This window comes from Limulus polyphemus, unplaced genomic scaffold (genome assembly GCF_000517525.1).
Source record: "Limulus polyphemus unplaced genomic scaffold, Limulus_polyphemus-2.1.2 Scaffold3874, whole genome shotgun sequence".
Classification (NCBI taxonomy): domain Eukaryota; kingdom Metazoa; phylum Arthropoda; class Merostomata; order Xiphosura; family Limulidae; genus Limulus; species Limulus polyphemus.
In genome coordinates this window covers 90,030-106,012 of record NW_013669484.1, presented here as the reverse complement: position 1 = coordinate 106,012, position 15,983 = coordinate 90,030, and the positions used below count along the sequence as shown (strand labels likewise).

The 15,983-nt window shown below is 31.9% G+C and overlaps 1 protein-coding gene across 1 annotated transcript in view; it reads left to right on the top strand.

Annotated features, from left to right (window-relative positions):
• The first annotated feature begins 659 nt into the window (after positions 1-659).
• Positions 660-15,983, top strand: part of LOC106470203 (putative ATP-dependent RNA helicase DHX57) — an 83,411-nt gene continuing 68,087 nt past the window's right edge. The window contains exons 1-4 of the mRNA XM_013930742.2: positions 660-802; positions 3,525-3,723; positions 8,122-8,256; positions 13,506-13,664. Of these exons, the coding sequence (XP_013786196.1) occupies positions 3,536-3,723; positions 8,122-8,256; positions 13,506-13,664 (482 nt within the window). The 5' untranslated portion in view covers positions 660-802; positions 3,525-3,535. The remainder of the gene's footprint in view (positions 803-3,524; positions 3,724-8,121; positions 8,257-13,505; positions 13,665-15,983) is intronic.

Genomic DNA, 15,983 nt, shown 5'->3' with positions numbered 1-15,983 from the left:
AACTTGTGTCGCTAAAGTTTCGTCGGAACAAATTTACGGAAAATTAACTAACGACTGGAGGCGTAACATCTCTCTCCATGTTTACTGTATAAAATTTTTGAATTGGTGAAAATAATATCCTGTGAGGTGAGTTTATTTGAGTAGGCTAAGCCTCCCCAAGCCTCTTATACGCACCGCCCATGCCATTCGAACACTTAAACAATTGCCTGAGTGTTGATTTTAACTTTCATTATGTTGTTTAATACAGATTATGACTGTTGGTAAACCTGTGCTTCATCCCGTTTTTGTGTGTGTGTAAAGACAAAAAGGCAGAGAAAATACGATAGAACTCTGTAATCTAGTATCCGATGGATCCTCCTTTTATTTTTCGGTTCCTACAGGCTACTCTGAGAAAAAGCAAAGCAGTTTGAAAATATCACGCAGGAAATGCCCATTTGTCCCTAAGTTATTTTTCTTATCGAAATTACCCAAAACTTACAAAATCTTTCGTAATAAAGAATTGCCTAGGATGTTTTGGTCTTTTTTCTGCAAATAAAATTTACGCTATATTTTTGCCAAGAAAGTTCATTTTTCCTCTTCTTACACTAGACGGCGATTGTTTTAGTGACACGTGACGAGCTGGTTTTGGTATTTTCGTATGATGTATACTGTTTCAAATGTTGGGTTTGTTAGTTGGAGAATGTGGAGAAATTTTTGCAATTTGGAAAACTGAATTGGTTAAACGTTTTAAACAGTTTTTTTTGCTTCTGGAGAAACAAGGCTGATTGAATTGATAGCTTTAAAACTTCGAAAGTATTATAATGTAAGCTTTTAAACTAAGTTTTTGATCGTACTATTCGGATTATTTCTAATACTAATACTAGTATTATTGGTATTACTATTAGTATTATGATACTTAGGCATGTATCGTAGATCATACTACGAGTAGTAGAGTAGATGTACTGATACTGTGATAGTGATAACTTGTACAGTGTCAGCAGTTCATCACTTCAAGTTCAACTTGAGGATTTACTCCAAGTTTTACAACTGAACAAGAGGGCACAAGTTTAAACTTAAACTTAAAGATAAACTTGGTTAAAATTAAATTACAAGATAGTTTTACAACAAAGTGATTAACTCATTGAATGAGTTGCTGTCAACAGTAGTGGAGGCCAGCACCCTACTAAAAGTAAACTTTAGAACATTAGGTGTTGAGATGGAAATTCATTATTTCGTACAATAAAAGTGGATTTAATATTTTTAGATGCAGCATAGTGGCTCATAGAATGGCTCTGAATTTGTTTTTTCAAGAACAAATTTTTAGTTCATAGCTCCATCTCTCTACTAATTTTAGATCTAATTACAGTTTTGGACTCGGGAAGTCAAATCCTTTTGATTAATGTATTTGACCATGCCGAGGATCTCTTAGATTAATTTACTCTAATACTGCTTAAAGAATTTCAATTTGAGGGTAGGCTGGTAGAGATCCTGATGAGTAATAAAATTAAATTGAATATATATGCATCCCATGCTTGTTATTGATGACGCACAAAAAATAGCTAATAGAAAGAAAAAATATGTCTTGTAGATTAATTTACTCTAATCCTGCCTAAAAGAAATTCAAGTACTGCAGCTATTGAAGATTCCCTATTGTGTTTTCTTGAGTAGTTGGTGTGTAGAAACAATTTTGTTTATTGTATATAGAAATTAATTAATTAATAATAATATAATATTTGAGAAAGATATAACTATCATCTTTTGGCAAAAGAATATTTTCGAGTAAACTAAAGTCAAGACTGCATAACTTTGTTTTTTAAAATTTTTAGTTTTTAATACCTAGCATCAGGACTAATCAAAATGAATAAATAATTTTGACTTGAAAACAAACACTACAAAACAAGAAAGGTGAAACACTGCATACAGTATGTTTTTTATAAAAATAATTTCTCTTTATATTGACTCATCTCATCGGGACTGTCACATATTCTATAACCTCTGCATTTGTTCTAGGCATCTCAAGTGTTTCTATGTTGTACAAAACCCTGTTTACAAATGTAGGGTTGACTGAGGTTGAGATATTATTTATATAAAAAATAAAAATAATAATTATGATCTGCGTGACTTCATGTATGGATTTGTCCAATTGGGACTCTTGTATGTCACATATACCACTGCATTTGTCCTAGACAAAATTCTATTTTTTAGGCTGGAGCTCCAAAAGACGGTGTTGCTTTTTGGAACTGGACAGAGGGTGCCATCTGGTGACTGATGATGCCTTGGCAGGTACCTTTCCATCTTCTGCATGCATATCCTTGCATAGCATTAGATATATTGGAAATGGGACTATTGTTATCATTACACATCCCAACTACAACCAGGATGGGGATCATCTATGTTTTATTATTTATTGATGTTCTTGTGTTCCAACTGTACTGTCCTCATGTTATTGAGTTGGCCTTTGGGGACAGCTTGGCTCTTTCTTTGGTTTTCCTGAGCACCCACTAATTTGGCTGATTGTGTGACTCACTGACTACTTTTGACATGGATGAAGAGGTTTCTACTGCTTCTGGATTATGACCTTTTATAGTACATGTCTGGACTGCTCTTCCAAGAACCTTTCACTGTAGGAGCAGGACATAGTGTTCCTCCTTTGTGTTCATGATGACACCTATGTCTCATTGTTGAGCCAATGAGTTCAATACACCATTATTGCTCATAAAACTAACCCCATTTACTGAATTAAAGGGAATCATGGATGAAGAGGTGCCCTTCCATGATAGAATGCTATATTTCTGGATGTCCTTGAGGTCCAGTTTTTTACATATATTTCTGGTTCACTCCACTCATTCTTCCTCAAATCCAGTTCTGCAAATAATTTCATGATTCTGGATTCTATTCTGACTTTGTGTGGCTACATATTCCTTGTAGTCTAGATTATTTTCTTCCTGCCCTGTAGCTTGTAGTTTTATATTATTGTTTTTTTTTCATGTTCATCGGGTCACTCCTACTTTACAGTGTGGGTATTCTAGCTTTCAATATTTCAGAGGTAAGTTTACCTGATTTGAAATTTGCATTATTAGAATTAAAATGAATTTTGAGCAAGTACTTACCTTTAAAATATCTTACCTTTCCACAACTAAATTTTCATCATGACTGAAAATTTAATTTTATGGAAGAAAAGCAGAACTTATTTAAGATCCCTTGACAATAGTACAATAAATCATGTGGAAAGTGTTAGAATGGAAATTACAGGTAAATGATGCATGCTATGCAATGAATATGTTTGAGTTACATGATTAGTTGACAGCATGGGGGGTTAAAGTGCCCTAATAGTTTATGCTTTTGGACCTTGTGTACACATCTGGTTAATAACCTTTCAGTTCTGTGTTTAAACTGAAAACGTTTTTACTACAAGTATATTGTGCTTTATGATTACATTTTGGTTAGTTTTGTTACCAGGTATAGAATTAAATTTTTTAAAAGTATTATATAAATTAATTTAGTATAGTGAGAATATCAAACTTGTTATTCATATTTTATTCTAGATTTTGGCCTAATGAGTGAAGTTCAGGTAGAAAACAGGAGAAGAAAGTTAACTTCTGGTGGCAATAGAGTGGGTAGAGGAGGAGGAAAGGTTCCTCAAGTTTCACAGTCCAGAAGGGGTGGCTTCAGTAGAAAAACTACTTATCTTAATGATGGAGCAGATTTCAGTGTATCTGATGGAGTAGATTTCAATACAGAAAAGTAAGAGGCCTTTAGATTATTTTAATTATTTTCTGTACTATAGCAGCAATACCCCTTTTTAAAATTTCAGAACATAAACCTTAAGTATGCATCTTAAATGTTTTATCTGTATAGCATCTACTGAACAGTTATTTTTTTTCAACCTCAAATTTTATACAAAATAAAACCACATACATTTTGGGGTGATTTAAATTCTTATTGGTATGCTTTTTCTTGTTTCTTCCTTTGAGGAAATTGGTTATGAGTGCAATAACAAGAGAAAAATACTTACAGATCACCCACACTACAGAAATGGGTACAGAGAGAATGAATTCTATATGAGATACTCATCTATTAAAAAAAACTCTTTCCTAACAAGTTTCTCAAAGAACTGTTCTATAAGGTACAACAATAACTTCAAGTAATGCCTTAATCCTGAGATATGAGTGAATATGGTAAAATAAGCATTAAAAACGTATTTATTTAGTTTGTGATTGTATAATTGTCTGCCTATGGAACAATATTATTGTTTTAAATAAATAAGTTAACTTTCATGAAAGAGGTAACTAAAGCAAAATTTTAATTTTTTTTATACAACTACAAATTTCATAAGTAACTTTTATAGCACACACCTAGTTATGAAAATTTAAGTAGAGAAACATTATTATGTTTCCTAGATATGTACTTAAAGTTTGGCCATGAAAAGTGGTTTCTTGTGCAACTTAGTTTTTACTGAAAAACAATGTGTGTTTTATGCAGGTATCTTAACTGCTGAATGTAATAGCTCACAAGTAAGTTAATACCTCGGTTTTATCTGACATGAGATAAATATATGAATTTTACATCTATGAAAAAAAAACAGTAATAATTGTAGTTGTTCATTCCAAAACTTAAGTCTTTTTTTATTCATCTCCCAACTTCCTTCTTCATTAATTATTTTCGATCATTTTCAACTTGCAAAAGATTAAGGATGGAAAAAGGTGGAAAATAATTAAGGGAGGAGAAAATGAGGCGAGGGATTAAAGTTTAGTTGCTGGCTTTAGCAAGATCAGGGGCAGAATTCTCAAAATCATAACATGCCTGGTCAGGCATGTGTTTATGTATGTGTGTGTGTGTGTGTATGTGTGTTTTACCTGCCTGAAGTGTGAAACTGAAAAAGAAAAACTTCACCCTGCTTTAAACTGCCCAGTTTGCTGCTTATGGTTATTCTATTGACTTGTGAACTGCATGTCTTATTATAACAAGAGAAATGTGTTTTAAGAATACTGTTATAGTATTTTATACATTTTTTTATGGTGTCCCTATAAGAAATGTCTTCCAGTTGAAATGCAGCTTTAACTCCTACCACTTACACAGTTTCTAAGTGGTATGCCAGTCAATGTTGATGGATTATATTTTCATTCTATTGTTGTAAGCTGTATTTTAATTTAACTTATTTGCTAGAAGGAGTTTATAATGACACATCTTGCAGCTTCATATAGTGTGTAGAAAACTAGTACAATATAATAATGATAGAGTGAGTGAGTAGTTAGAATTAATTAATCAGTTCGGTGTCAGTTTACAAGTTTTTGTTGGATAGTGTGAATTAATCTTTGATTCAGTCATCGAGTTAGTTATTGAGTGATTCAGTTGGCATGTTTGTTGTGGATCGGTAAGTGAGGAAATTTTGTCAGTAAGTGACGTGAGTATTATTTGTGAGTGTGACTTACATTAGTTACAGAATTTCTGTTGAAACGTTGTTTGTGAAATTAGGACTGCCAGTAAATGTAACGTGTAGCCTGTATAGAACTTGTTTGAATAAATAAATGTATTATTTTTAAGTGGACCAGACTTTGCTTTATTTTAACTGAATAATCCAAGAAAACCTGTCCAAGGATAGAAGACATTACAACACTATTTCAAATCTTTAAATACTTGGCATAAATTTATAAACACATCAATGAAAGAATTGAAAGAGTGTCTTATTTCTGTTAGATAACAGGAACACTACTACTCTAGTTATCATGGTCTCTAAAACTATATTTAAGCTCATGCATTGTTGGTTTATAAAAAATGAATTATTCATTCACCTAGCAGTCATATTGTGAGTGTGCTTACAACAATGCTTGAGCTATAAATATTATATCTGTAATTAACCAGCTGCTAAAATGCATTGTGACCAACAATGGAAACAAATAACGAAAAATCAAATCATTTTATTTAAGCAATGCATACATAGCAGAGTTAAAACCTAGTATTTTAGATGTTATTCAAGTAACTTGAATTTAAACTCAAACAACATAAAAATTATAATAACAGCTTATTTTGTAAAATATTTATAATTATAACTTCATCTTAAAAAGTTTAAAAACCTATTCAAATATTATAGTATTTGTGTTAACAACACTGTTTAATTTCTACATGCTTGTTAAATTTTTAAAAGTTAGCTGCTTAACCAAATTTTTAATATTTTTTCATGAAAGAAGAGAGATTTCTGACAAGTTACCTTACTTTCTCTCACACACATAATTATTCTCATTCAGTGCTGCCCGTATTTGCAAAACTTTTTCACATGCCACAAGCCTTTCACTGTCACATACCCCTTGGTTCACGTGGAAATTATCATGTGACAGACCTCCACCAGCAGACACGCTCTCCACACGTAACTCATGTGACTCCCTCTATGCTATTCTACCTAACTTATCACTTCTCATTTGGTAGTGCTCATGTTCGGATGTTTTATTTAGTGCTCTCTTTGAATTTTGAATTTTCGTATCCGTTAGTTTTCTAGTTTCTTACTTATTTTACCTAGTTTTAATTTGTACCTCATTCAATTGTGGTATTATTTAATTTTTTACTTAGCCATTTTTCTGTGCTCTTCTTTCTTTACCTACACTGCACAGTTATGTTTGGTTTCATTTGCATTATGAATTCTGAAGTAGAAGTTACCATGTCGGAGGTTGTACCTTCTACCAGCAGATTTACTCAGGTGGTGGGAACTCAACTTTGGAATTATTGGCAATTATTTGTCGAGAGATTGATCATTATTTGAGCCACCTTTCTCCTCCTGATGTTGCCCAACTTCCTCCCGAACGAGCCAAACCTGTTCTGGACAATGAAGCATTTGACAGCCTTTTTCCTCAATTTGCCTTGTCTTCCCAAGTTCCTACTGTGGGTTCTGTTATGCCTAATAATACAGCTTTTTTGGACATAATTTCCCAATTATGTTCTGTTGTATCCCTCTCCCTGATTTCCTATGATCTTCTTCATTCTTTGTTACATGATACTCCTTCCTCTTAGTATCTTATGTTTCCATCTTCTCTCAATATTGGGGGTTCATGCTGAGTGTTTTATATCTCAGTTAAGTGAGGGTGCTGGCATGCCTCACCTTCCGTAGGCTTCATATCAGCTTGCTTTAACCTAAAATTGCTGTGGGTTCAAATACATTAGTTTTAATCTGCTATAATAATTGCTTGCTTTAGTTTTATGTGCCAGTCTAGGGCATGTAACTATTTTTTGTATGCCCTGGACATGTTGGGCAATATAATTTTCAAACTCTGAAGATATATAGCTAGTGCTTATAGATATTATAGGTAAATATCTCATTGAATTTTATTTTACTTTTACATGTAACTGGGTTAAATATTTTCACACTTGATGTTTCTAAGCTAGAGTATGAAAAGTAGTACATTGTATAACTTTAATTAACATACCGCAATATAATTATTTAAAGTTTGTGTAAATATTTGGGAGTACTTAACATACACTATTTGTTAGAAAGGTGTTAATACATGCACTTTGAATATACTGTACAAATCTTTTTTGGTCGAATATAATGCTTGCATAATCTAATACATTTGACAAAATACTATAATTTCTAACTTCATTAAAAGAAACAACTTGGCAGTACTGTTTTATTCATAATCTTATATTTTATGTAATATGTGAAAACTTTTAAAATTTGCTGTTTTCTGTGAGAGTAATGTGTGTGAACAGAATGTGAGATTGTGAAATGTTATAAATGGAAGGTTTTTAGTGTTCATAGCATTTAATAGCTTTATTTCAACTAGAGTTAGCTGTCTGTGTTTTTAGGGTTTATAACCATCATGTAAATGAGAAATATAACTAGATGAAAAGAACAAAACATACATCTGTAACTATTGGTCATTTATCATATGGTAAAAGTAACACGCATAGAAATAGTGAATAGCCACAATTGTGTGAAAAGTATTTTGGGAAATTAGACTGTCAAATGTTTTACCATTGAATTGCAACTAAAGGTATCAAAAAGATTTGAAATATTAAAACTTTTAAAATTAAAATAATTTCAGACACATTAGGCTTCTTATTTGTTCTTCCTCTACAATACAAAAACTTGAAAAGATACTTGAAATACTTTGTAAGCTTCTCCTGATTTTAGGATGTTACTTGCTTTTATAGAGGACAACATTCTACATCTACCAGTCATCAAACAAGAAAAGTTCATTTGCAGCAGTTCACTTTGAGTTGTGAAAATCAGGAATTAATTGAAAGTGTCTTGAAAGATTTAAAAGGAGAAATAGAAAATCCTGAACAGTAAGTACCTCTTATATTCTATACAAATTTTTGACTCTTGAAGTTTAATGGTATCTGTTAGGGATGATAACTTCTAAAAACAAACAATAACTGCAAAATAATGTAATATAAACAGCTTACAATACAAAAAATAGTTTTACTTGCAAATTTATTTAAATTGTTCATTGTATTAATAATATTTCGATTAACATTTGTTTTGTACAGTTGTTTTGGCTATCTATTTTTTGAATGATAATCAGTTGTTATTATTTCCTCCAAGAATCACTTTAGTTTTATAGCCAGTTTTGTAGAACTTAAGTTTTTGTGTTCTGAATTCTAACCAAACAAAGGCAGGGGACTGAGTATGTTATGCTTAAGCAATTTTGGAGTCTCACCATGTCATTAATGTCCATGTTTTGTGTTCTGTCATGCTCTATGTGGCAACTATGATATTTATTCCAGTCAAACCTCTCCATTCAACCACCTTATACTTCAAACAGTTGGAGAATGAAATGGATATTCATGCTATTTCATACAAAGACATGCTAGTCAAATCACCTGACACATCACCTATGGATTTCTGTGCAATTGGTCTGTTGAAATGGGTGCTGATAAACTGTTGTTTTCAGACATTAGAATGAATACGAAAAGCAGGCATGGAGGAATGACATGCTTTGGACATCACAGATTTACAACAGAGCCTTTCGTAATACCAACTATGTTTCACAGTTATTGTCAAGATGCTTGGGGAACCCATTCCTTGTTGGTCTTGTTTTCATACAAAGCTGTTATTTATATGTGGTACAAAGGGTCCAGAATATTGGTTTTGATACTAAGCAAAGTTCACCTTGACTTTTTAACCACTTTCCTGATCTCTAACTCACCCCTGGTGTAGTATACAGTGATGATCATGAATCTTTTTGAAAAGTTTTGTGACATGCCCTGTACTACGTTTGGTAAAACTTTTTCACCCATTTTCTGGTGAAAAATTGCACAAGACTAGTAATAGTTATTAAGTTACACATACACTTTGTTGAGTGTCACTATGTGTTGCCATTTTCATTAGGCTATGCACCATTCATACAGTTTATCTATGGGTGGTCTTCCTTTCTTGGATATTTTATGGAAGCAACTTGTGTACATGTGATGTATATCACTTCCACAAGAAGATCATTCTTGATTTGTTGCATATTGTTGATTGGGGCATGTGGATTGTTTTTCCCACTGACCTTTGTGTTGGTGTTATAGGACACTACACTTTGCTCACCACAACTGTTGTATGACTTGTTGCAGATTTATTTTTAGATTGTCCTGGTTCTCCAAGCTGATCCATATTTTTTTTGTTTTGGAATGCCATTAAGTACAAGGCATATCACCATCTGGGAATTACAAACCACTGATCAGTGGCATATTTTCCATGTTACTGCATCTACTATCAGTAAACCAGCCTTGGGAGAATTAAAAGAATAGTGTTTTATTCAATATAAAAATATTTGATTCTCATCCATTACTAGCACACATATATATATAATTACCGCAGTTTTCAGAAAGCAATGACACAAGATATAGCCATCATTGATTGTCCGAGTACTGATTATATGTGTTGTCTATGGTGATTGGTGTGGCAAGGACAGTTCAGCTTATCAGCATGCATTAAACACCTTGGAAGTATATTGCCCATGGGTAGGCATTAATATGCATCAAGAATGATTGGTACAAAGCATTTTTGCACACAATATATATACGTGATCTCACTTGTAAGTCCCAGGTGTTTAAAAACAAGTTTTGGATATTAATATATTTTGCTTTTTATTAAATACAAATATTTAATAAGTAGTAAAATAGTTTTAGATTCTAACTAACAAGTCACCAATTTCTTAGATTCAATATTTAACACTTAAAGTTAAACCAAAAAAACATACTTGCAATTTTTGTAACTATTCAGATTCCAAGAAAATCCATTATAAGAATATTTAAGAATATATTTAATGGTGTTTTCTTTACAACTGAAACTGTTTTATACAGGAAAACAAGTTAAAGCTGGATTAGTATTTACAAAAACATTTGTTTACATTGTTATTGTAAAATTTTATAACAAATAAAAATACCCAGTGTATAGTTGCAATCATAGTAAGGAATCTATCATACACACTGTACTTTTAAATATATTTTCACAACTTTCTTTTATTATTAGTTACATGTTACAGGAATATGAACATTTTAAAACATATACTAATTAAATTACAATAAAGAAATTGAAAGTAACAACTTAAATGAAATGTATTTGTATTAATTGTGCCTGTAATGTATTTTACACAGTGGAGCAAAAGTAATTTATAGCCTATTACAGGTATTAAATGCAATGTTTAATTTATGTTGTACTCTTCTGTAAATTGCTGTTTGGACAAAAAAACACATGCAGTATCTTTTGAGCCATTTTTATTTTAAAACTACTCTTTGTTTACAATCACTGTATACATCACACACACACATATGATCTAAGTTGTAAAAAAGCATTGTTTGTGTGTGTGTGTGTGTGCTTTTAGAAACATGTGAAGTCTCACTTTCGATATAATGACCACATACTGATTGGTATGCTTACATACAATGGTCATTCACCATTTAATCCCAAGGAATGAAAGTCCACTTTTTAAAAGTGGTAAAGCTAGGAGGTTCTTCTGGTACTGAAAGATGGTAACAGCAGTACAACAAGAAGTACATGTAGTATACCACCTTATGATGTCAAGTTTAATTAAACATTCATTGAAAAATAAAATTCCTTAACAAATGCGCTCGGTGTCCAATACACAATGCAACACATTTTAAACAAGAAACAAACATATCTCTTAAAGTAACATACATCTGCAACCAATATCTGGTGTACTGCAGAATTTGCAATTGTAAAATACAAGATGTATGATTTTTGTTTTGTGTAGAATTCTTCTTGGAATGATATATATGACGGGTCTTTCTCTGTGGTAAACTGTAAAGTTATCTGCCTAACTAAAGCCAGAGAAATATCTGAATGAGAGTAAATATACCTATACATATATTGCCTGCTAACTCAAAGATTTAATCTACTTGTTTTTTATGTCTTGCTGCTTGGATGTGCTATCTATTCTAAGATTTTTACTTCTTATATTGTGCAACTGGCTTACTGTACTTCATGCTGATCAGAAATGTGAAACCATACTCTGTACGTATTGTATTTTGATTACTATGACATCATTTAATTTTGCAATCTATTTCATGCCCATGGATAATCTCCTTTCCTGTTAGTCATAGATGCACTTCTGGTTGTTTTATAGTCCTACTTTCAGTTATGTTGGTATTCTATCTATGATTATTATAGAGATAAGATATTATAACAGCATTTCATTAAGTGATACTTTAGACTTTCATTGCATCACTGACACAGGTTCCAGTATCTTGTCAAAAATTACTGTGCTCTTTGTAAGATGATCTTTGCCAAATATTCCAGTTTCTTCTCACCAGATGTCTTTTAGCAGCTTTATTGGTTTCAGCTATCCAAATTCTGTTCGAGTATCTTTTTTAATCTGGGAATGTTGCATACATTTTTCTTCAACTTATTTTCACATTTTTCAACATCTCTACTGCTTATGTTTTCAACCACCGCCAATTTTGATAATTGCCTGACTTCACCTTTGCTATAACGAACCTCTCTTTTTTTCCCCAGCATTATTGGCAATGGTGTTTAATACACACAATGCTGTTAGACATCTTCATGCTCTATTTTGTTTTTTATTGAAACCCATTCAGTTGAGAAGAATTAGGGTTAGTCTCAACAGATCATTGCCTAATGCAGTAGTTGTAATAGTCTCCTATAATTGCATATGAGGTACCTCTTTTTCTTCCTATTACTTTGTTCAGGATGATGTACACCCTCTTGGTAGACAGGTGAACTCAAGTGGACCTACTGTGCTACTTTTTAAATTGAATCAGACTGTTCATGCAGGAAATCATCTCGTACTGAAAATATCACATGGTACTTTAATGTAGTATTTCTGAGCGGGGGTTGCTTTTGTAAAGTAGTGTGGATTTTGGTAAGTAATTCTACCTTTAGGTTTTATCCCACTCAGTGTGTTGATGTGGGAGCCATCGTTAAGGTAGAAAGAGTTTGATAGAAGTTCAACCTACTGAACTCTCATTGCCTAACTTTTTTATGTTAATCAGAAATGTGGACTGCACTCTCATTATGTTAAATGGTAGTTAGCTGACACCAATTTCATTTTGTAATGTGTTCCTTGGTTCTTCTTCTTTCCCAGTAATGACAGGTGCATTTCTTCTGATTTCACCTCATACATGTGTTGGTATCCTAACAAACTGTTACTGTAAATATAAGATGTTGTATTAGAAGTTAACATTTTTATTTCAAAATATAAATCGAATAAATACTGCTACCTTAAGAATATCACTTTCTTCTCAACTCCATGGTAAGGTGAACTGAAAATGGAATGAATTTACTTTTACCACAAGGAACTATAAGTGTCTGATTCTAAATATTCATTTTGAAGCCATAATGAACATAACAAATGAAGTCATTTGAAAATCAAGCAAACATTACAGAGGGAATACCATTAAAGACACCTTTTAGTGTTATATCTCAGTAGGTAGCCTAATGTGTAGCATAACAATTAGTACAAAAGGTATTTGATTGAACAAAGTGTATCACATAATAAAAAAAATACTATCATCACCATAAATTTCTGCTTAGAATATGTTTGGTGTGGGAAAAATCTTTCAGCTTTTGATTTGTGTGGCAGGATATGTTTCCTGTCAGTGGCTAAGAGGTTACTTATATATTTCTGTATAAAATGATCATATTTGGTGTTCATTCGTATTGTACTATAATTAGTTTTGTACACTTGTTAGGGTTTGCACTCCTCAATTAAAATAATGTTTAAATTTATGACTATAAGGCTTACTTTGTGGTTTTATGATTTACTGTACATTTTAATTTATTTTTTACATCTCAAAATGGAACTATTTCCTAGAAAATTTTTATGATATGTAAAATGTTTTTCTCAAACGTTTGTAACTAAAACACAATACTACTCAGTCTAGATAATAGAAAACAAATCCAGAAATGTATTAGATAGTACAATTTATATAACATTATTTCAATCAAATTGTAAGAAAGTTTAATACAAAAAGTTATTTTCAGTGTGTGGAATAATCAGAAGGTAATCATAGATTTTCAGTCTTTTGTTATATATGCTGTAATACTAACGTGTGCATTTTATCATCAGGTTAACAAAAAAGGATCATGTAAGAACCTTAGGACAGAAATACTGGTTAAATGATGATAAACTGATAATCGAGGATTTTACAAGCTATTCAGACTTTACTGATGGAATTGCAGATGATTCAGAATTCACAAACAAGTATGCTGTACAGAAATTGCAGAGGTAAACATCTTTTATTACTATATGTATAAACCTACATAAAGTTTATCTTGTTCCTGGCCAAAATATGTCATTAACCTTTTAAGTATTCTAAGGGGATTATAAAATTAACTGCTATTAAATGTTACTGGCCTCTTGATAATTATCAGAACTTTTTAAGATATTACTTAAATTCAGTAGACAGTTCTATGCAAGTAATTTTGCTATGAATGTTTCAAAAAGCAAAATGTTTTGAATAAATGTTTATCTGCCAGACTTTACCCAGGTCGCCCAAGTTGTACAGTTTGTGAATTTTTGACCAGAATTATGTAGTTTGTGACAGTCTTTCAGTACCTTCCAATAACTTTTAAACTTAAAAAGATTTATCTTGTTATTTTATTCACTGTTTGAAAAAAACAAAAGTTTTTAAACGCTTATGCATAATGTTCTGTTTTGGGCTATAATAAAACTACCCTCTTACATAGCTTTCTGTAATAATAATAATAATGTAATTATAGGCATTTTAATCTCTATTATAATAGACATTTTTATAAGTTGTAATGGTATTGATAGTGCTCAGAGAGAAAATGTAAGCATTATTAAATGCTATCTTGTGGGTTTCAGAATGAACATGAGCTGATTTTATGGTTTCAATTCAAAATGATACTTTGAAAGTTTATTGTAGTGTGCCATCAAAGCAACAATCTGCAGAGACATCTGAACTTTGTACTAAGTATTTGACCTCACTTTTATTTTACTTTATCAACACAGTGTGGTTTCTCTTGACATTTTTTATTTTTTAAAACACTACATTTCTAACTTCTAACATTTCTAACCTAACATTCTTGTTTTTGGTAGTATTACGCCGGAAATGAGAAACATTTGTAACGATACATTGAAAGCTACTCAAAATACTTGTGGATTTCCATGGTGGCCTGCATGATGTCACTCAAACTTCACTTTATCTCAGTATCCATGGGACAATTAAGATTTATTTTTAAACCAGTTATCCGATTTAAACATTCCTTTAAATGTAAAAATCATGTACCAAAACATAAATATTCACTGGATACTTAGAAATTTATCTGTCCATTCTGTTGTATGGACTATGTTAGGTCCATCAAAAGTGTGTTTCCATGCATGTTATAAAATAATACACAAGTACAATACCCTATAACCTGAGTGCTTTCGAAAGATGGACCTTTCTTCTTCAGAGGCAAACTAGTAATAACCATGTAAAGCAAAGTCATACATTCAATTAACATTATTTGATTTTAAATTTAATCTCATGTTCTCCATTGTATGGTACATGTAACATTATGGTAACCAACATATATAGATTAAACAATGGGCTAACTAGAGAGATACACTAGTGCCTCGATTATCTGCTGTTTCTGTTATCTGCAATTTTTTTGCTTTCCCTCGGACCAGTGGAATAATCGAAGCACCAATGGATATTTATTTACTTTCACAGCAACGAGTGCATATTAACGATCATATGATATTAACAACCTGAACTAACTGCCTTTGGGTCCTGTTTGAGTTTAAACTACGTGCACTGATAGGTTGAATTGTGTGAAAGAAGAAAAACACAATGGTGTGAAATTAGTAATGTGTTGTACAACTGCAGCACTTCATTCCTGAACAAACATAAAGTGCTGAATCCACCATTAAAATCCTAGAAACAAAGTTTGATTTAGGACTCAAAGAATGAGAAATAGTTCCAGACTTCCAAGAGTCCAGAACTGTTTTGGATTCAAGTTCTGTTTAGAAAAGTCCTATGCACAAATAAAATGGGAGAAAAACTGTGTCATGATATAAAAGTCTGTTTGGTTTAAATATAAGTGATAAATTTATATTTGTGAGTGAATATTTTATTATTTTTAAGTTTTGTAATTATAAGAGTTAAAAGCAGACAATTGTAGGAGGTTTTGTTAACAACTAATTGGTGTCGAAAATATAGAAAGTGGCCAGATGACTATGTAATAAAGATATAAATAGCGTGAGTTGAGCGGGAAGCAGCAGACACACAACAATAGACAGATAAGAAACTATAGCTGTGTGAAGTTAAGTACCATAAATGTGATAAGCCTAACGACTGACATCTGCTTAATGTTTAATATGTTAGAGTGAAACTAACAGTATAAAAAAGATAAGAAGGATAATTTTATTCTGATAAAGCGTGGTTATAAAGTAACTGAATCAGCCTGGGTACACTTTAACAAAAGCAACAGAGGATCTTCAGAAGAAAGAAGACCAAAAGAATTATGTTAACTTGTGCCACAACTGTAAGTGAATCACACTCAGAATACTAGTACAATAGTAATATAGAGAAGATAGTTC